General features: G+C 38.3%; 1 protein-coding gene across 3 annotated transcripts in view; it reads right to left on the reverse strand.

Moving 5' to 3' along the window:
* Positions 1-359: 359 nt before the first annotated feature.
* The window catches only part of EPHA7 (EPH receptor A7), a 175,276-nt gene continuing 153,343 nt past the window's right edge, over positions 360-22,292 (reverse strand). For 2 of the 3 annotated variants that reach the window (XM_037894491.2, XM_007052778.4), the window contains exons 11-17: positions 19,911-20,096; positions 19,288-19,349; positions 18,101-18,310; positions 17,005-17,154; positions 11,890-12,083; positions 7,808-7,963; positions 360-5,085 (exon numbers count right to left, since the gene is read on the reverse strand). In XM_037894491.2, the coding sequence (XP_037750419.1) occupies positions 4,971-5,085; positions 7,808-7,963; positions 11,890-12,083; positions 17,005-17,154; positions 18,101-18,310; positions 19,288-19,349; positions 19,911-20,096 (1,073 nt within the window). In that variant the 3' untranslated portion in view covers positions 360-4,970. Of the gene's footprint in view, positions 5,086-7,807; positions 7,964-11,889; positions 12,084-17,004; positions 17,155-18,100; positions 18,311-19,287; positions 19,350-19,910; positions 20,097-22,292 lie in introns of those variants that run through there. The other variant, XM_043542664.1, reaches the window with a different exon arrangement.

A 22,292-nucleotide genomic window follows, 5' to 3' on the forward strand; every position in this document is an offset into this window, starting at 1 on the left:
TACTCTGTCACACTGTATCGATTTTGTTTAATTCATCTAGTACACACAATAACTTTCCTGGGCCAATCCCCTGAAACTTGAGTTTGGTATTACTGCAGCCTCAGCTCAGGTGTCAGAGTTATTGTAGGCAAGCATTTGTATCACACATTTCTTATACCGGGATTTCTAACCTGGACCAGGGAACTGGTCTCTTCCCCTGCCTTCCATATATGCTCTATTTAAATAAATAATTTTGAAATAGAAAAACAACAGACATTTGTGAAAAGAGTTATTTTTAACTTCAGAAATGGTATGGTTGGCTTTTTAAAAAAGGTAGGTTTTAACCTCTAACTTTTTGAGTATTCTTTTTTATAAAAGTGAAGTGACAAAAGGACATACTCTTATTTTGGTTCAGTAACATCATACTCCATGCTTACTGCCCATTATCTGATCCATTCTGTTTCTAAAAGGTAGAATGCCTGCTGAAACTCATCCTGGGCCAATGTACTTCTGCATCACTTCTAATTATGGGCTATGCATAAATGACACAAATCTACCCTAAATTAGTAATATAATTTGTTATACTGTTGTTATATTGCTATATATAAATCCTTTTGGAAGTTAAGGACAAATTCTGCTTTATTTCAACTCTTACCTGACAAATGTAAAGTAAAACTCATTCCCTACATTAAAGTAATGGTTTTTGTAACATTCCAAACACTGGGAAATTATTTTCTGTGAATTATTAGTGGAGAAAAGCAAAATGTAATTTAAAATAATTTCTTTAAACTAACTCAGTGGATGCCAAATGACTCCAGTTTAAACATATCAAAAACTAATTTTAAAATGGTGAATACAAACGGAGCTGAATTATTGAGACATTAAAAACAACATTCAAGTTTTAGATACATAAAAACATTTTTTTCCTTCCTGGAGTTTTTTAACATGGCCATGTCAGGGTTTCAGTTAAACATGATTTTATCCAAACAATAACTATCATATATGATCACATAGCCTCTTGAGTGAAGTTATATGTAAATGAACATTCCAATTTGTTTTAGATGTTATAGAACTGCAATTTACCAGTGGGCCAGTTGGGTCTTTCACTGGAACATCAACACAATTAGAGCAATAAAGAATTAATATCCTACTTAACAATTGCAGGTAGATGATCCATTGCACATTGTTGGAAGCGACAAGTGTGTTTTAAGAAAACTGGAAGATATTGGTGATGGAAGAGCTTATTTAGTTATAAAACGAAAATTTGGTTCATTGGGAAAAAATAACTTTCTAGCAGTCAAGCACACACAAGGAAAAATTCTAATCTGATTTACACCCTGTACAACCCCAGTGACTTCAATTTAGTTGGATGGGGTACAAGGCTAGAATTTGACCCACGTGATTTGTTTCATTTTCTAAATAATTGAAAACTTTTTTTTTTAATTTCCACTTTTTCTTCCACTGCTCGCCAAATGCTTGAGTCTCAATAGAAGATTCCAACCTTTTTCTGCCATTGTTTTCCTTACCCTGTTCCATCTCTCTTCAAACATAGAATTGAAATCAACATTATAATGTTGATGCTTTGCCAGCTAAAAATTGGATATGTATACATATACTCCTAATTGCAATAATGTTCTAGCCAGAAAGATAGACTAGGTATTTGAATATTGATTGTGCTTTGAAGGTCTGTCCTGCCTCTTTCAAAGGCATACGAATATGTAGCAACTTTAAGGCAGTCAAAAGAGATGATCAATGTTTTATCATCTATTCAAAGCATCTGACTTGGCTATGACCATAAAGATAAGGATAGACATAAGGGGAAAGACATAAAGGGAAAGATAAGATAGACATAATCAATATTATGAGCCTCATTTTAAAATTTCTTTGCCTAAAGTTAAGATTTCAAACCTGCATTGATAAGTCCATGCTGCCTAGCAACTCCTAAAGGTGCAGAGTGGCCCTCAACTCTTATTAAAAAGGAATAGCATCGCATCTTGCATGATCCAGCCCCTGAACCCAAAAGTTTTCAAAAGTGGGTGCTTGAAGTTCAACTCCTAAATCCATAGTTAGGTACTTAAGTAAGTGGCTTGATATGGAAAATAATTGATCACCCTACAGCTTCTAGACTATGAGGCCCCAATATAGCAAGGCATTTAATCACATGTTAAGTTAACCCTTATTCAGCAAAACACTTAAATATCTGCTTAAGGTTAAGCATGTGCCCAAGTCCCATGAAGGGTCTACAAAGTGAACCACATGATATCTTGCTGAGTCAAGGACTGACTCCTGGAGGAGGCTCAACACTTTTGAAAGTCAGACCACTTAGAACTTCTTCTTTCATACGGCTTGGCTAGGTAGCAATGATTACAAATTTGTATCTAGATTTGATAGCCAGCACATTGCCGCAGCAGTGAGCTGGTGAATGTACTTCAGGCCCTTGGTGAAAGAACAAAGGGGACACTCAGATATGATGTGTTTCATCGTCTGTGCCTCTTGAACACAGTCGCATACAGGTGTTTGCCTCATTTTCCATTTAAAGAGGGTTTGTCCACAACTCCCATGAGATGTGTATATTTAGAACTGGGGCTTTCAAAATGGCCTAGTGGAGTTAGGCACCCAAATTCCATTGCAATATGATGGGATGTGGGCAGCTGAGTACATTAGGTCCCTTTGAAAAGTCCAGCCTAGGTTCCTTATTGTAGATTTAGTGTGAAGATTTTCAAAACTGGCTGCCTACAACACAACACAATTGCTAACTTAAGTGCCTGAAGGTTTAGGAGCATTAGACTGAAAATTTGGGCTTGCGGTGCATTTTGTCTTCTAATATTAACAATTTTCTAAAAAAAAAATTAACAGTAAAAAAAGCCTGCTGACTTATGTGTATGCAAATAACTTCATTTCTTCTAAGTTGATAATCTAATAGTAAATAAGAATCTTCGCCATTCTTTCTTATGGCCAAACCAGGCCATAAAGTATGCTTCTCAACATGACTGCAAGGGGTTGTGAATTGTATAAACGATCACATATGGACACTGAAAAATAATCCTTGTGAACATTGTGTTATAGTTCCAAAAATATATTTACAGTCTATTACAAAGATTACAAATGGAAGTGTCTATGTAACGGGATTATGCTAATTAAAAGCTTTTTACAGATTTTCTTCAACGAAGGCAGAAGGAGAAGAAAATTGGTATAATCAAACTGATTTTTCTAATCAAACAAATAAATAAAATGGAAAATGTAACACTGTACAGCGATAAAAAAAGGGGTGGGGTGGGGTGGAGGAAGGAATGATCCATTTGAGTTTTCTGTAGCTGTCTTTGGTCCTAAATGTGGGAAAACACATTATGTAGCACTGAAAATACATGTTCTTTTGTGATGCTCTGCAAGTAAAATAGAAAAATATAGTGCATTTTCAATGTATTCAGAGCTCACTACACAGAAATGTGTGTACAAAACAAGACAGTATAAATTAAATTTACAAGTTTTACAAAGGAACATTTACAGTTTTTTTGTGGATGCCCACATTATCAAACAAGACCAATTCATGACTGATCCCTGGGATCTTTCTCTATCAAAATCAACGGAAGCAGCCCAATTCTCTTTGGAAGTTCAGCATTTCACTGAAGGGGTAGTTCACAATTTTCATAATTTCTGAAAGCATCTCTCTGATGTGTATACATTCCTGCAATATCTGTAGCCATGTTTTCTTATTGCTTATGGTAGTTTAACATTTTAGTTAAATAAGGTACATATATAAATAAAAATGGTGTAAAAGTTTTTAATTGAGCAAGTACTTTTGCACTCAAGTTCCCAAATGAATGTGTGTGTGTGTATGGTGTTGGTGTTGAGAGCAATGAAAGCTAGTAAACAATGTGAAAATTCTGAACTGCCCCTTGCCTCATGCTCTACAGTTCTAATATAAAAGGTAAATTCTTATTCTCACAGCTGGACTGCACTCAACTGAAATGCATATAAAATATATGCCAGCCATTTCTCTCAGATTTGCTAATGCAGAGCATTGAAAAAAATGTGATGTGCTCAGATTAAAATAGGTAACACTGGAGAACTGCACCTGACTTCTGAGGCACTCCTATTATCATCCACTCCATAAAATACCTCAGTTGGTTTATAGTTATGGATCTACTCCTTAAAAAATCTCATCTTAAATCTAGTCCATTAAAATCATCTTGCAAACAATTTGTTAAAAGTGCCTAGGACTACTTAGGGGTCATTATTGCTTTTTTTCTTTTTTCCTTTAAAAGATAATATATGTTTAACCTTAAAAAATTCTTTAAAAAATATCAGAGCTCTTAGCAACTTGCATTTTCTTGACTCCCTGCCAGTTAGCAAACCATGTCAATACAGTGTTGATTTAACAGAATAAAATGGCACAAAAAAGGATATCAATGTTTGGACAGATATATGTTGCTCAGTCATGCTTCTTACATTTCTAAAACTTCTAGTAACCTTTCAGAGGTACCCAGTGTAGTAATGTGTCATAGAATTAGCCCTAGAAAGGTCCAGAGATATAAACATCATACTAAAAGAAGGTCTTTATGAAGAATAAACACAAATGATTAAAAAAAGATTCTTAAATCAAGATTTAAGGAAAATATTTTGCTGAATTTAACAATAGTATCATGATTTTATCTGACAAATATATTCTTTTTTAAATTCTTTATGTACATTTTAAAAAGTCTATTAGATAAAAAGGAGGTTAGAGAGCTCAAGGTGTTTGTATGTGTTTCAGGTAGTACTTTGTTTATTGTCACTGCTGTTTTCCTTGCCATCAGTGGTGGATCCCAATTCCCTTTTAGTAACCTCTGGTGGCACTTAGGAGTTCAAGTCTGTAGGTGCTTCTTGTAGATCTTCTCTTCACTGCAGGAAGGACCCAGGAGATCAAGTGTCTTCCAGCAGCACTTCATGTATACTGAAGGCCAGTGCTGTTCTCTCAGTCCGTTACCTCCCTCATAAGGGAGAAATGTCTATCACACTTGGATGCCAGTGCCATGTAAATGTAGCATTTGTGCTCTCATAGTCTGAATGCTGCTCATAATTTTCTTTTGATGACCAACCAACGTGATCCCTAAACTCATCACATCACTGGGAAAGATAAATGTGTACAGTATTAATTATTCGATGTACAGTGCACTTATATGGGATAAAGGAGTCACTTAAAACTGAGTAGTACCCTGGGCACCCATGTTTGAATATATCAAAGCTATACTGGAGCCTCATATCAATATTGTGAATCGTGCCTAAAACCCTACTCGATCTTTTCATCAGAAATGTACACATTTCTCTAGTTTTGGGAGTGAGATAACATTATTTTGCATCACTTATCATGTGTAACTGTACCTACGAAGAAAACTCAGTGTAGGAAAACACTCCTACTGGGATGCTTTCAGGATAAAGTCACTGTATAAAAGGAAGATTACTGTGACCACATTGTGCCCTTTAGAGACATGCATGTAGGAAACCTCTGCATGAGGACCTATTGCTGCCATATAGGTGGAAGGTAGGGTGGAGCTGTCTCTATAACACCATCCTCACTACGTTCTGACCTGCAAAGCCTCTCTGGGAAGAGGGTGGAATGGGCAGGGCCTGCGGCTCTGCTTCATGAAAGCCAAGAAGACCTCTAAGAGACCACAGAGCCAATATAGAGGCACACTCGACCTCCACCAAATCTTTGTGCCTCATGCTAACCACCTGCTTCCTTTGCAAGGATGCAAATCCCTTTCTCCACAACACAGACAGCATGCAAAAAGGGTACCCACATGGCCCATTAGTATGCCAACATTTTTATGGCTGACTTAGAACAATGCTTCCTCAGCTCTTGTCCCCTTACACACTTACTCTACTTGTGCTACATTGATGACATCTTCATCATCTGGACCTATGGGAAGGAGGCCCTTGACGAATTCCACCAAGATTTCAACGATTTCCACCCTACCATCAACCTCAGCCTGGACCAGTCCACACAAGAGGTCCACTTCCTAGACACTACAGTTCTAATAAGTGATGGTCACATAAACACCACCCGATACCGGAAACCTACTGACCGCTATACTTACCTACATGCCTCCAGCTTTCATCCAGACCACATCACACGATCCATTATCTATAGCCAAGCTCTAAGATACAACCGCATTTGCTCCGATCCCTCAGACAGAGACAAACACCTACAAGATCTCTATCAAGCATTCTTAAAACTGCAATACCCACCTGGTGACGTGAAGAAACAGACTGACAGAGCCAGAAGGGTACCAAGAAGTCACTTACTACAAGACAGGCCCAACAAAGAAAGTAACAGAACACCACTAGCCATCACCTACAGCCCCCAACTAAAACCTCTCCAGCGCATCATCAAGGATCTATCCTGAAGGACAATCCCTCACTCTCACAGACCTTGGGAGACAGGCCAGTCCTCGTTTATAGACAGCCCCCAAACCTGAAGCAAATACTCACCAGCAACTATATACCACACAACAAAAACATCAAAGCCTGCTACAAACCCCGGTGCCAACTCTGTGCACGTATCTATTCAAGGGACACCATCATAGGACCTAATCACATCAGCCACACCATCAAGGGCTCATTCACCTGCACATCTACCAATGTGATATATGCCATCATGCCAGCAATGCCCCTCTGCCATGTACATTGGCCAAACTGGACAGTCTCTACGCAAAAGAACAAATGGACACAAATCTGACATCAGGAATCATAACAGTCAAAAACCAGTAGGAGAACACTTCAGTCTCTCTGGTCACTCAATAACAGACCTAAAAGACGCAATTCTTCAAGAAAAACTTCAAAAACAGACTCCAATGTGAAGCTGCAGAACTGGAATTAATTTGAAAACTGGATATCATCAGATTAGGCCTGAATAGAGACTGGGAGTCATTGCGTCATCACAAAACTTAAACTTAACTTCCCCAATACTAATTTCTACCTACTGTTACTCACACCTTCTTGTCAAATGTCTGTAATGAACAGCTCTCTTACCACTTCAAAAGTTATTTTTCCTCCCTTGGTATTCTGCTGTTAATTGATTTATCTTGTTAGACTGACCTCACACTTGGTAAAGCAACCCCCATCCTTTCATGTATTTATACCTGCTCCTGTATTTTCACTCCATGTACCTGATGAAGTGAGTTCTAGCCCACAAAAGCTTATGCCCAAACAAATTTGTTAGTCTCTAAGGTGCCACAAGGACTCCGTGTTATTTTTTCAAAATCTTCCAGTCCTTGAGATATGCTCGTTAGCAGGGAGTGATCTGGGGGTGGTGGTGGTGATTTTCATATACATTAAAAAATGGGCTACAATCTCTCTGAGAGTCTGGTACATATGTACTACCCAGGTGGCCCAAAAATTCAAACACTGGCCATATCTGGGCAGCTGAGAATTCCCCCTTTTAGCGGGAGCTCTCAGCTGGCACGGCCAGCTTCTAAGCCTCCTGCCTCCTCAGCCCGAGCATAAGGACATGCCAGGGAGGAGAAGGGGGTTGTTCCTGTTCCACTGATGTCCTCTGCCAATTTTATGTTGGCAGACAGTCCTAAAATGACTGTTACTAACTGGAATAGGTTAGAGATGCTGCTGGGCTGCTCTAAACTACACTAATTGTGTAGGGCAGAGAATCAAGAAGCCAGGATCTGCTCCCTGGACTCACTCTCCTGTGCTGAGTAAACCTCAGTGAGGACAGAATCTGGCCTTATGAACTGAGTTTGTACTATTTGGGTCTAGTATTTTGCAGCTTAATATTATTTGGCTTTTACCTAGAAGGTTGCTAAATGTAGGTCAAACATGCCCAGTGCCAACTTACTCAATAGTCATCCTGGCTACTGATTCAAGAGAGTTGTAGCCTGCTGCTGTGAAGTTATCCTTATATCTTTCCATCTTAATAGCTTGTAACCATTCTCCTACAGAGCAGAACGTGGTGAAATCGGGAGTGTTCTGGTCCAGAAGAGGGCTAATTGGTCTAGGCAGAAGAAAACAGTAACATAAATTGTTTCCTAAAATAATAAACCATAACAGAGTATTTGGCAGAGTCAGAGAAGGTGGAGGATAGAAATAGGAACAGAAAATAATAGGGTCAAATATGCAATTTCACCTGTTCTGTTAATTGTTTGCTATGGCTAGCAATCACGTATGTAAGAGTATTTTGCAGCTTTTGGTAACATTCCCCTTAGCATATTGTAATGCATGACAAAAGTTCATTAAGAGTGAAGTCAACTTGATGGGCTACTGTTATCCAGTTGGAATAACAGATCTGTTGGAAATCAACATTCTTTTTTATTATCTGTAGGGCTGTCAAGTGATTAACAAAAATAATCACAATTAATTGCACTGTTAAACAATAGAATACCATTTATTTAAATATTTGTGGATGTTTTCTACATTTTAAAATATATTGATTTCAATTACAACACAGCATACACAGATTACAGTGCTCACTTTATATTTGTTTTTGATTACAAGTATTTGGACTGTAAAAAAGAAGAAAATAAATAGTATTTCAATTCACTTAATACAAGTACTGTATTCAATTAAGTGTATTCAGCACTTAATACAAGTACTGTAGTGCAATCTCTTTATCATGAAAGTCAAACTTCCAAAGGTAGAATTATGTACAAAAAAACTGCATTCAAAAATAAAACAGTGTAAAACTTCAGAGCCTGCAAGTCCACTCAGTCCTACTTGTTCAGCCAATTGCTCAGACAAACAAGTGAGAATAGGTGTTCTCATGGCACTGTTGTAGTCAGCATTGTAAGATATTTACGTGCCAGATGTGCTAAAGATTCATATGTCCCTTCATGCCTCAACGCCATTCTAGGGGACATGAGTCCATGCTGACGACAGGTTCTGCTCGATGACCATCCAAAGAAGTGCAGACTGACGCATGTTCATTTTCATTACCTGAGTCAGATGCCATCAGCAGAAGGTTGATTTTCTTTTTTGGTGGTTCAGGTTCAGTAGGTTCTGCATCAGAATGTTACTCTTTTAAGACTTCTGAAAGCATGCTCCACACCTCATCCCGCTCAGATTTTGGAAGGCACTTCAGATTCTTAAACCTTGGGTTGAGTGCTGTAGCTATCTTTAGAAATCTCACATTAGTACCTTCTTTGCGTTTTGTCAAATCTGAAGCAAAAGTGTTCTTAAAATTTTTACTCCTGGAGGAATTCTGCGTCACTGCGTGTGCGCAGAATTCATGACCCCAGCAGATCTCTTTGCTTTCCCCCCAGAAAAATGACTTCTGACAGGGAAGCAAAAGGAAGCCGCAAGAGTGGTCACACACCCTTTTCTGGAAGCGCAGGCAGGTTGGTTCAGGCACCAGAGCAGCCAATAGAGACGTAAATCACCGCAGTTGTGTGTGTGAGACAGAGAGACACTTTGTCCCTCTCGCTCGCTATTGCAGCATGCTTAGCATGGAGGGGCAGGGCTTCGGGGTGTTTCTGAGGAGGTAGGCGTGGGACAAACACTGTCCTTTCAGGCGGAGGAGAACATAGCAGCCTGCCTGCTTAATGAATTGTTCCCATTCTCTTTGCGAATTCCCCCAGCATTTTACTGGGGGTGTAAATAGGTGTAAAAGTTTTAAAGCTCCTTTACATTGCCAGAGTGGTATAAAGGACAGTATGGCCTTATAAATGCTTATGGTGCTTTAGTGATCAGAATTGGTCTAAATTTTTGGACTAAATTTTGAGTTTGGTTCCTCAGCCCTCACTTGGTCTTCAACTGGCTATGATGCAACACTGAGCATGTGGCTGCATATATCTGTTGACTAATAACTAAAAATAAAGATCAAACCTATGTACATTACTATTAGGCAAGGGGGTTTGGGAATTTTCTCTAATGCTCCCCAGCTCAATTCTCTATCCATTTTATAGTAGTTTAAATAAATTACCAAAATAATTGAAACCAGAGTGATTATATTGCATTACTTTGACAAATAAAGAAAGCAAAATTTTATAATATCATGCACCAAATTTTTAAGTTTCTGCTGCAGAATTATTAGTTTTTTGGCGCAGAATTCCCCCATGAGTAGCTATAATATGAAATGTATGGTAGAATGCGGGTAAAACAGAGCAGAACACATACAATTCTCCCCCCCAGAGTTCAGTCACAAATTTAATTAATGCATTATTTTTTTAATGAGTGTCATCATCATGGAAGCATTATATCCTGTAAATATAAACAAACTTGTTTGTCTTAGCGATTGGCTGAACAAGAAGTAGGACTGAGTGGACTTGTAGGCTCTGAAGTTTTACATTGTTTTATTTTTGAGTTCAGTTATGTAACAAAAAAACCCTATTTTGTAAGTTGCACTTTCACGATAAAGAGAGTGCACTACAGTACTTGTATGAGGTGAATTGAAAAATACTATTTCTTTTGTTTATCATTTTTACAGTGCAAATATTTGTAATAAAAAATAATATGAAATATATGGCAGAAAATTATACACTTTGATTTCAATTAACACCGAATACAATATATAGGAAAATGTAGAAAAATATCCAACATATTTAATAAATTTCAATTTGTATTCTATTAACAGTGCGATTAAAACTGCAATTATTTTTTTTAAAATCACGATTAATTTTTTTGAGTTAATCGTGTGAGTTAACCAATTAATCAACAATCCTAATTATTTGTATTATAGTAGCACCAAACAAGATCAGGGCCCCATTGCCCTGGACCCTGTATAAGAACATCATCAAAAACAGAGTCCCCACCCCAAATTGCTTGTGATTCAAATAGATAAAACAGACAAAGGATGGAGGGAAACAGAAAGAGAGAAAGATGCAGTGACTTTCCTGAGGTCACACATGAGGTCAGTCTCAGAGCTGGGATCTGAACATGGGACTCCTGACTCCTGACACAAGATAACTGTGACTGAGGAACTCATGGGAGCAGGCAAGTTATAAGTAGAAAACATTGAAGTCATACCAAAAAATTAGGTAAGATGAAATGGCTGAATGGAATTAAAAAGAGAGTCGTGAGGGTAAAAAGGAGAGGTCACTCTGCAGCACAGTAAAAAAAGGGTGGCTATTTAGACACTGTATTTAAGCTTGGCAGAATTTGATTCTTTTTTATATTTTTGACAGAAAACAATGTTTATTTTTAAGCAATTTTTATTGATTACATTTTCACAGTTCTGGGAAATTTGGGGGGGGGGGGGGGGGGTTCAGACAATGGTAGGATCGGACAATAATTATTTAATGACAGCCAACATTGAGATTCAAAAAGTTAAAGCTTTTTAACCACTGAAACAAAAATTGTCAACATCACATGTCAAAATAAATATCTTTAAATCAAACCCTAATTAAGTTCTCAAGCAGCCTTTTTCTCACTTTGCATTTGTAAACGATTATTATTGATGGAAATATTTTATCATCGGTTTGCGGGTAAGCACAGTGAAATTGAAGTTTCCCAATAAAAATCAAATTCTTCCGAGCTTAACTGTATTACTACTATTATTTTTATTGCAGCAGTGCATAGAGGCCAGGACCCCGTCATGCAATCACAGAGACAATGATGGTCCCTGCCCTGAGGAATTTATAGTCTCAATAGACAAGACATATAAAGGGAGGGGTGTGGAAATGGGATAGAACATACAAGCAGAGTGAACAGAGTTCATGGTTTGCCAACAGGAGGAACGTTAGTGGCAAGATTTTTTTTTTCTTTTACTTGGTATTTTTGTTTTAGGTAAGTCACTTTTGGGTGGATTTTATTTTTACTGAATGGCATCTAGGGAAGAAATGGGGAGAGAAGGAACAAAAAGGGAAGGAAGAAAGGAGAGTAGCGAGATGAGCAGCTGGAGGGAGCTGTATCCAGCAGCTAATCAGAACACATTCAGAGTCAATATACGTTCAGAGAATTATAAACCCTCACTAGCAGATTTCTTACCTGCTGCAGGTTCCAAGAGGGGTTTTCAAACTATTAGGGTTCCGAATCATTTTGTCCAAAATACCAACTATCTGCTCAAACTTTGGCCTTTCACCACGTTCCTTTTGCCAACAGTCCAGCATGAGCTGGTGAAGACCTGCTGGGCAATCCATGGGTGCTGGCAAACGATAGCCTTCTTCAATTGCTTTTATAACCTAATGGCCAGAACAAGAGGATTTCATCAAGGGAGAAATATTTAGAGAATGAATTTTAATAACTGGGAAAAAAATCAAGCAACTAAATTAAACAGTCAAAGCATTATGAAAGCAGAGTCTGTTGTTTTGACACTCGAATTCTTGTTTTCATACAATACCCTTGATTTTTATCTTCTATGATTATTAAACATATTACTCTATGGTGTGCAGAACATAGTTGTATAACCTAGTCAAATCAGCAGCAGGGAGCAACAATTAAATTCACCTAGGGTGCAACAGATAAATGGATAGATAGAGATATTCTAGAAAGCAATATTATTTGCCCAAAGGCTTTTAAGAGAGAGGATGCAGTTGAAGCACTGATTTGTAAATGGATATGAGTCTGTGCATTTACCCACAAAATCCCCAAAGCCCCCAGACTTTAAAAAAAAATCAGGAAATATTTAGTGGACAGAAATTATTAGGAAGAAAAAATTGCATATTATGCCAATCCATGTTATTAGAGGCAAACAAGCAATCTGAATACAATGTGATATGGGAAAGTGAGGCCTGGCTGAGTGATATCTTAATGTAACAGTCTAAAGCAAGGTCAGACTTAATATGAGAAGGTGGCACATGCTGATATGAGGGAGGACATAATGTCTGAAGCAAGAATTACACCCACTGTTTGACTTCCTCAGTCAAGTCCATTTGGATTTAAGAGAAAGATAGAAATGATTAAGAAAAAATCACAGGAAACTGCTATGCACCTTGCAGGCAGGATAAGAAAGCATGTCAGGAAGCAATGCAGATAAGAAAGGCTTGTAAAAAAGGACGAAAAAACTGTTTGTGGGAGATTTCAAGTGCAGTGACATTGACTGACATAATTGTATTAGAATTGCTAAGGAAGGGTGTCGATTCTTGATGGGGAGTACACTGGACTGTTTCCTCTCAGTTTGTAGAAAAACCAAGATCAGGTCTGGGCTTAGCCCTATGAAATAAATCTGCCATGATAAATAAAAGTTGGTGAATATCCAAGGTTTAGTCAATACAATAACTTCATCTATAAAATACTCCACAGGATGTGTGAGAAAGTGCAAGAGCACTGGATTGCAAACTAAAGGCAACTGCAAAGAATGCAGAATGAACTTCAGAAAGTTGGTTGGAATCAATGGTTGTATCAGAATCTTTTACAGAGGGAGAGTGAAGCTCCAGGAAACATGGTCTAGTGCAGTGGTTCTCAAAGCCGGTCCGCCGCTTGTTCAGGAAAAGCCCCTGGCGCGCCGGGTGCGCCGGGCCAGTTTGTTTACCTGCTGCGTCCGCAGGTTCGGCCGATGGCAGCTCCCACTGGCCACGGTTCTCTGCTCCAGACCAATGGGGGCTGCGGGAAGCAGCGCAGGCCAAGGGACGTGCTGGCCGCCCTTCCGCAGCCCCCATTGGCCTGGAGCGGCGAACCGTGCCAGTGGGAGCCGCAATCGACCAAACCTGCGGGTGCGGCAGGTAAACAAACCGGTCCGGCGCGCAAGGGGCTTTCCCTGAACAAGCGGCGGACTGGCTTTGAGAACCAGTGGTCTAGTTGAAATGGCTCTCATTAGAGACGGGTTCAATACGCTTCTCTGCCACAGATTTCCTTTCTGACATTGGGCAAGACACCCAGCCTCAGTGTGCCTGCGTACTCTATCTGTAAAATAAAGAGTAGCACTTCCCTACCACACAAGGGTGTTGTGAGAATAAATACATTAAAAACTGTGAAGTTCTCAGCCCCTTCAGTAATGGGGGCTATATAAATACCTAAGATAGACAGTGACGAAGAATACTCAGAGATAGTACAAGTGCCACTCAGATAACAGGAGGGTGAGGGGACAAATAATGGATACTGTATACACACAGGGAAAATATTTTAAAGAGTAAGAGATAAGATCCATTAGCAAGATGTATGGGGAAAACCCTCACATTTAAAAGAAACAATGATTCAAAATGAAAAAAAAACAAGTGCTATTCTGATATGCTAAAGAATGAATACAGGAATTACAGACAGAAGAAAAACACACATCAAAATCATTTTTTGTATCTCTTATTATAAAAATATCAGTTTTAGGTCAGGCTTGTAGAGACAATCAGTGAATAATAAAAATGCATCCAGACAACACCACACAGCAATTAAAAGGTTAAAGGGATTTAAAAATGACAAGATTCCTAGGAATGACAACATACATTCAAAAGCTTTAGAGGAAGTGGCAAATGAAATGAGAGGCACATTAGCAAGTATTTTTACATGCTCACTGTGTTCTGGAGAGATCCCAGAAGATAGATAGGAAGTGACTATGATAATGACATTATTTTTAGAAAGGCCTTAGGGATGCAGCAGGACCAGTTTCTTTGACATCTGGTGTGAGCAAACAAGTCTGAAGGATCAAATTGGGAAACAAAAAAGAACGGATTTGGCTATAGCCAGAATGGTGGGAGTAGGAAGAAGGTGATTTCCAAAAGATTAAAAATGTAGTCTATGCGTGTTCAAGATTCAAAGAACTAAATTGACGGTTAATAGCTAAAATTTTTGGTGGCTTTAAAATATTACTATTATGTAAAGGGAAAAACAGTTCTAAACTAGATAACAAGCAGTAAATAAAAATGAATGAAGGGATTTTTTCTATAAACTATAATCATATAGTTTATAGGAACAAATATAGCTAATCAAATACAGCAAGGATTCATGCTAATAGCACAGATTCGTATCATTTACATTTGCCTCAATTCTCTGTTCCTCCATTTCTGTGCTTGGCCCATTGTTTCTTTTAGACACCTTTGTGCTTCCCAAATTTCCAGGCTGCTTGAGGACCTGCCTAGTCCAGGCTTCAGATAAGGAGCTACCAGCTCTGGGGATAGAGCTGTGTTAATTGAGTACTGTGATGCTTTGTTTGTTGTAACAGGTCACTGCCAGGGACGCTCCTTTTTTAAAATGCCACAACAGAAAACAGTTGAGTAACTGAAGGAAAATCATCGTTTGCATGGCTACATCCTGCCCTATGAGGAACACAAATATGGAGAAAAGGGAGTGTAGTGAACTCCTCCTTCCACGTAAGTTTGGGGACCAGTAGCCCTGTACAGGACACACACCAAAGCTCTAATGGGTACCAGAGAAGAGTTATGCACAGTAGTTGAGCTAGTTAGTGACTACTGTTCACTAGTTTTGGCAGTGAGGGTTAGGAACGCATAAGCACTGTGCCTGCAGAAAGGCAGTGAGCAGGGTTCTGTGCCACTCACCCTGAGCCATCCTGCTGGGCAATTGCAGGATTGCTCTTGGGTTGAATGCTCAGCTAGTACTTCTCAGCGCTGTATGGATATATCCACTGAGTACAGGAATGTGCTTAGACGGTGCTTAGACGTTGCTATGCACAAATCTATCCAAAGGCACCAAAACTGTTAGTATAGGATAAAACAGTATAGTAGAGAATAAAAAACAACCTTCAAACTCAGAAAACTCAATGAGGCATATTTTTAAAGGAACAACAGCATGGCCTGTAATTCTGCATCCACACTCAATTGTAGGCACAAATGATGCTTTTAAGTGAACAAACTGCTGACAGCGTCTGCAAATCTGGTAAAGACACATTTTAAGTGTTGTCATTTCTGTCTGTGGTTCGTTGTAACTGTAATTCATTGTGGGTAATTAGAGGCAGTTTTTAAAATGTTGCCACATGGGTGAGTCTCCAGGGTTAGTTGGTGTGCGTGTGCGCAGTGTGTGCACATTTTAGGGCACACCTGCATATCACAATACACATCAGTGTTTGAAATTATTTTACTAGGAATTTATAAATCCTTAATGTACATGCTAATTGGGATATAACTTGTCATTTCATTTCTTTTGTCATTGTAAGGATTTGAGATTAGTGTTTTTATGAACAAGGATAATTTACATGATTCCCTCAACTGTTTACAATACAAGGAAATAAATTAAAAAAAAATCAAAAATTCAGCAAGAAGATACTGGATTTTTTTTTTCAGTTTTAAAGTTTTTCTTTACTCTTCCCTGAAAGATAGGTAAGCTTTGCCTTTGAGGCATCTTATATTCCTGTCAGACCCCTTTTATGTTTGACTCGAGTACAGAAGGAAGGTGTCAAAAGAAATGAAACTCTACTGGGCATCTAGGGAATGTAAATATTTCTTTTTCTTTGCCCCAAGGACTTGTTTGCCCATATTTTGACAGTCCATGAAATCTTTGACACTGAGACCTGTCAAATATTAACAACTTTGCACTCTGCCAAACTGACTCATCATTTACACTTTCATATGCTTTTTTTTTTTAAACTCTGATGTCGAGCATTCAATAAAAAAAAAAAAAAAAGAACAACTCGGAATGAGAATCATTCTGGCATATGTTTATGTATACAGTCGGTGTGAACAGATATCCTTGTAAGAAAGTCAAGATTAATACTATTCTGTGCTATTACTGATAACCTACTGCTTTAGGTCACATCTTATACAAACAAGAATATTGTTAAAATATAGTGAAATTGCTAGAGTATGTCGTTAACTGTTAACTTGGACTTTGGACAACTTTTTCCACTGGACTAACCATAATTATGAGTTCAGGAAAACTAAGAATTCTTGTTTGAATGAAAACATGTCATTCTTGCTAAGCTTAATGTAATAAAATAAGAAGTACTTGTCTGTCTTATCATTTCTGGAGCCCCAATCCTGTTTCAGTCTTGTGATATAAACCTAAAATCCATACTTGTGTCAAAGAAGATGACAGTTTTAATGTTGTTGGCTAGATAATCATATATTTATTTTTTCACTGTATAAAAATCCTAGAATATTTTTACAAAAATTATTATGAGTTAAAACAAGTTGTGTGTGTAGAAAGAAAAAATTGATATGAACATTTATTTATATGTACGCATGTATGCAATCATACAAATATAGCAAATGTGTAGCTTACATCTTGATTTGACATGTCCCAGTAAGGCCGCTCTCCATAAGACATTACTTCCCACATAACTATTCCATAACTCCATACGTCACTTGCTGATGTAAATTTACGATATTGGATGGCTTCTGGAGCTGTCCATCGTACTGGAATTTTCCCACCCTATTTAAAAAAAAAGATTTGCTTATAAATAAAATGTCCATAGTGTTTTTCTTAGTGACATTTTCACAATTATTTCCATTAACCCTAGCACCAAAATTATGCCATTCTCAAACGTTGATCGATGTTAGAATTTTCAGAGGAGTTTCAAATGAGTCTGACTCTCAGGGAATTAGGCATTCAAATCCCATTGAAATTTCTTAAGGCTCCTTCAAAATCCATGTCCGATCATGTAGAGCCAGATTGTCATTAGTATTAATGTGGCATAAGTGTCAACTTTAGCATCCTGTATGTTCTCTCTGGATTGCTGTTCCAGTGAGGCATCAGGGATCAGCTCCATGAGGCAGCTATTATCTACACCATAGGTGAGCAGGGTTGAAGGTAGGGAGGAATGGGAAGTGGAGCTAGCTAGACAAAAGAATAGAGGAGTAAGCTGTGTCCTATGAACAGCTATGGCAAAGTGATCCCAACTAGGAATAAGGGAAGATCCGGGGGGGAATTGTTACACCTTATATGGGAGTAGCAGCAATGTTTCAGTCATGCCTTACATTAGTTAGCTTTCAGGTGAGATTAATTCTCACTTCTGAAAAAGTAGTACCCCTGGATTTCCATGTAAATACTTTTACTGAGCTCAAAGAGGAGATAAACAGTTTTATAAACCAAACTTCCATATCCATTCATTCAGAAAATTATAAAGATATGAATGAGACACTAAAACCAGTAAAACCTTCCAAGAATTCTCCTCACTAGAGGATTATGTTATTAGACATTTACTGAAAGTTATTTAAAGCCAGGTTTCTGAAGACGACTTGTAGCTCCCTTGGACTACTTAGCACCTCTCTGGCCATTAATGTATTTCCCTCAACCATATCTTCAAGAGGCTATTGCCTGGTTTGTAATAAGATCTCCTGACCCCTAAGAAATATTGTCAAATGGCTGTGTTTCTTACTGTAGTGGTGTAGACAGCTTCTGGATCATCTTCTATAACTCTGGACAGGCCAAAGTCTGACACTTTACAAACAAGGTTGCTGTTGACAAGAATATTGCGTGCTGCTAGGTCCCTGTGTACATATCCCATATCAGCCAAATATCTCATTCCGGCAGCAATTCCTCTCAACATTCCCACTAGCTGAATGACTGTAAATTGCCCATCATGTTTCTGAAGGGAAGACAGGAGCAGCACACTTGTTAATGCACTTGAGGGGGAAAAAGAAAATCAGCTTTGCAAACGTTCTTCACTCTAGTCACTTCTTACCCCAAAGGCAATGCATCTCGGGACAAAGCAATCCATTTTAAACAAAACTGTATGTAGCCACAAAGCAGGACATATGGTTGAGAAAGGCCTGAATAGCTAAACTCTTAAAAGTAATGGAACCTGTTGAAAGTTATAAAAGCCTAATTAACCTGTGACATGATAGGTCTTTTTTTTTTAAACTACTTTATATAGCACTGTTTGTAACTCACTTCCATGTTCTTCACCTTTTACAATGATCAATATATATAAAAAATAAACTGTATTACACTTTTGGGATCAAAGCCTCTGTTTATCCTAAATACTGATGATTTATTTACAGCACAGAATTTATCAAGGAAACATCATTATCTTTCTGCTTTCTCTACCATTTTGCAAGTCGTTCTACATTTTATGGCTTGTACATGTGGAATGCTAAAATGGTGAAGACATTGCTTGGCAGTTCTGAGCACTCACTCAGCAAATGCTAAATTGTCACAAAGTAGTTTTTCTTTTCCCTTCATTCTTCTCTGAAGTACTACTGTACTTCCTTTAGGGATTCCTGTGCAGGGACTTCGACCATGCTAAAAAAAATAAATTATTCCTCTAAACAAATGCGTTAATATCATGACAGGGCTTCAGGCATCATGGTATTATCCTCAATCTACGATGGTAATCAAAACCATGATTTCTGTACCACATTGGATCACTTAAATGCCAAGAAATGTATCAGTTTGATCCTGCCTGGTCTTCTGATTTCTAATCTGATTTTGCTGGGACAATTTAAAGATCTATTGGTGTTTGCCATGTTCACATTTCAGACTGAGAAAATGTTTTATTATGCTAAATTGGTAACATACATAATATATTTTGAATTACTGTAGATATTTCCCTTAGGTACTCACCCTAAGAAATGCGTCTAGGGCCCCATTCTCCATGTATTCTATTACAATCATGACTGGTTTCCCTAAAGGAAAAGAAGGGACATTTTGTTTGAAAAACCATAATCTGAACTGAGTGCCTTTTTCTGATAAAACACATGTTGCTCCTATAAAAGGGCTGAATAGTTGAGACCAACATTCTTGAAGCCTCCAGCACTGTTACTGAGCTCTAAGTCCTTAAATGTCTGCATGGAGCATGGTCATGATTCGCAAAATTAAACTGTACAAATCAAAATGTCAGCGTGTTCTCCTGACTCCTGCTGTGTGACGAGGACTCTGAGAAAATGACACTTCAGATAATATGAAAAGACATAAGAAACCTTATCTTCCGGCATGGTCTTTGAGGCTAATTGAAAGTAGAAAAATAGTGTATTTCAAAGTACTCCATCTTTTAATCATGTGTGCATCTTAATTTTTTCCTCAGGTTGTAGCATAAAGTGAGTATTGTTTTAGTTAGTTATGCCTCAGGAGAAAATCCATTAAGGGTATGCAGTTCATTTCTAATTTGAATCTCTGACCGTGGACATATTATAGCAATTACTGCCAGTTAGCTTATTATCTGACTGAAACATCCAGCCACTACTTACCTCTGGTAACTACCCCTTCTAAATGAACAACATTGGGATGGTCAAATTGTCCCATGATGCTTGCTTCACACAGGAAATCTCTCCTTTGTTTTTCTGTATAGCCAACTTTCAGGGTTTTGATGGCTACTGAAACATCTCGCTTGCCTGGAAGTTTCAGACGCCCACTGCACACTTCACCAAACTCTCCTAAAATAAAGCAGATTGACTACGAATGACATTTCATTTATATAATATCCTCTCTGGGGCCCTCATTCAACATGGCACTTAAGTACATGTCTAACTTTAATCCCATGAATAGTCACATTGATTTTAACTGAACTACTCAAGAGCTTAAAGTTAGGTACGTGCTTTGAGTTCTTTGAGGAATTGGGCCTAAACAGCAAACATTTTATGTCAGCCCCTCCCCCCGCCCTGATATTTATGTCTTTTATAAAATATCAGTAATATTTTCTATAAATATGTAAAATAAAATAGTTTTGTAAAGGATGATGGATTTCCTTGCTTTTTTTAGCCCTGATTCTTAACTCACACCTATTTTCGAGTTACGTCTAATTTATACTGGTATGAGGTCAGAATCAGACTGTAAAGGACTGTCAAAAATAGAATAATCACACTGAAGTTTATGAAATGGAAGATATTAATTTAATTAATCAATGAAATGGGTAAATTTTCGCTCCCATGCCCCAACATCAAAACCTTTCTAATGAAAGTTTCATAAGAACCAAAATGTTCTGTTTGATTACATGATGAAAGTGCATATTTGTTCCAAATAGCTCTACCAGTCAGCACAACAGGAACACACGCACACATAATAAAACAGCATCGGCTGGCAAAGTCCAAACGCTTTCACAAACACTGCTTGTCCAACCGTAATGACTGCTAAAGTTGGTCATCTGGCATAGGCATTCAAGGCCATGCCCATAGATGGCCCCAGAAGATATGTCACAGAGTGTGTAATACTCACAGCCAAGCATCCACTGGCTCAGCATGTCACCAGGGAACTGGGTAGAAACAAAAGGCTATAGTGTAGAACAAAGACTCACCACAGTGGCACCAACTCCTGCATATAACAGGTGGCATCAGCAGGATGGCAATGACAAAGTTAGCAAGAAAAATCCCATAACCCTTGTGAAAATCAACAAACACATGCTCACAGAGCACTCATCCAAGACAGGCTCAGTATTCTATCCTACCATAATACTTGAGGCACACTCAGAATTCTATGCTGCTTTTCTGAATATCCCTAGCAGACGTTCTATAGTCGTTTTTGCTATGTAGTATAGCAGTTCCTTTGTGTCTCTGTCAGCCTGCTGTAAGAGGTATACCTTCCCTTTCAATCTTGCTAGCTAATCGCATCCACTGATTTGGACCATAGCTAAACACAGCAAAAATGACACTTGCACCGCAACGCTGCTTCTAATGTACATGCTCCAGAAAGCCCATTTTACACACTGAAAACAAACTCCTCTTGCTTATGTGTGTGCAAATCCAGAGTAACTCCAGGGATGCCAACAGTTATTCTGGATTTAACCTGTTGTAAGTGACAGCAGAACTGGATTTCTGTGTTAAATTCCACCTCGTTTACATGCGATGTTTTTCAAGGTTTTGCTCAAAGTGACTTGACAAATAGCATTTCAGCCTAATCAAAGGAGGAGCACAAGAGCCTTTTACTCTAAACTGTTGATGTGGTAGTCTCTCATCTCAACCAATGGATTAGCACACCAGCAAAGACCACGTTTACTGATTGTACTGTACCAATCTTGAATTTTAAACAGGCAGCATAAAGAGTAATGCTGTATTGAAAGAGATACTGCTGTTCTAGTATCATGCTAAATGCCACTTACTTAGGGCTAGTCCACACTAGAAGCGCCACATCGGCGTAGCTGCACATAAATCCACAAGGGGCAGTAGCTATGTTGGCAGGAGAAGCCCTCCTGCTGACATAGTGCTGTCCACACTGGTGCTTAGGTCGGTGTAACTTATGTCACTTGGGGGGCGGCAGGGGAGGGCAGCTTATTCACAGCCCTGAGCGACATAAGTTATACTGAAGAAAGTGGTAGTGTAGACCCAGTCTAAGAACCTGATTTGGATGCCTTTACTCATTTTGAGTAGCAGCTTTCTGCGTAAGAAGTTCTATTAGTTTCAGTGGGGCTACACCTGAAGTAAGGTAACATTCATCATGTGTAAGGGTACCTAAGGAACGTGATTCTGAAAGTGGAATATCAGCTAATTCTAAGTGCTGTCATTCCTTTTTATAGCCTAAAACTTAATATTTGTAGATTTTTTTTTAAAATAGCAATGCTACGCATAATATACAGTGCTTGACAAACCATAGTAGGGTGATTTATAAAGTATTCTAACAATACTTGATAAAAAGAACAG

This window comes from Chelonia mydas, chromosome 3, assembly GCF_015237465.2.
Source record: "Chelonia mydas isolate rCheMyd1 chromosome 3, rCheMyd1.pri.v2, whole genome shotgun sequence".
NCBI lineage: Eukaryota > Metazoa > Chordata > Testudines > Cheloniidae > Chelonia > Chelonia mydas.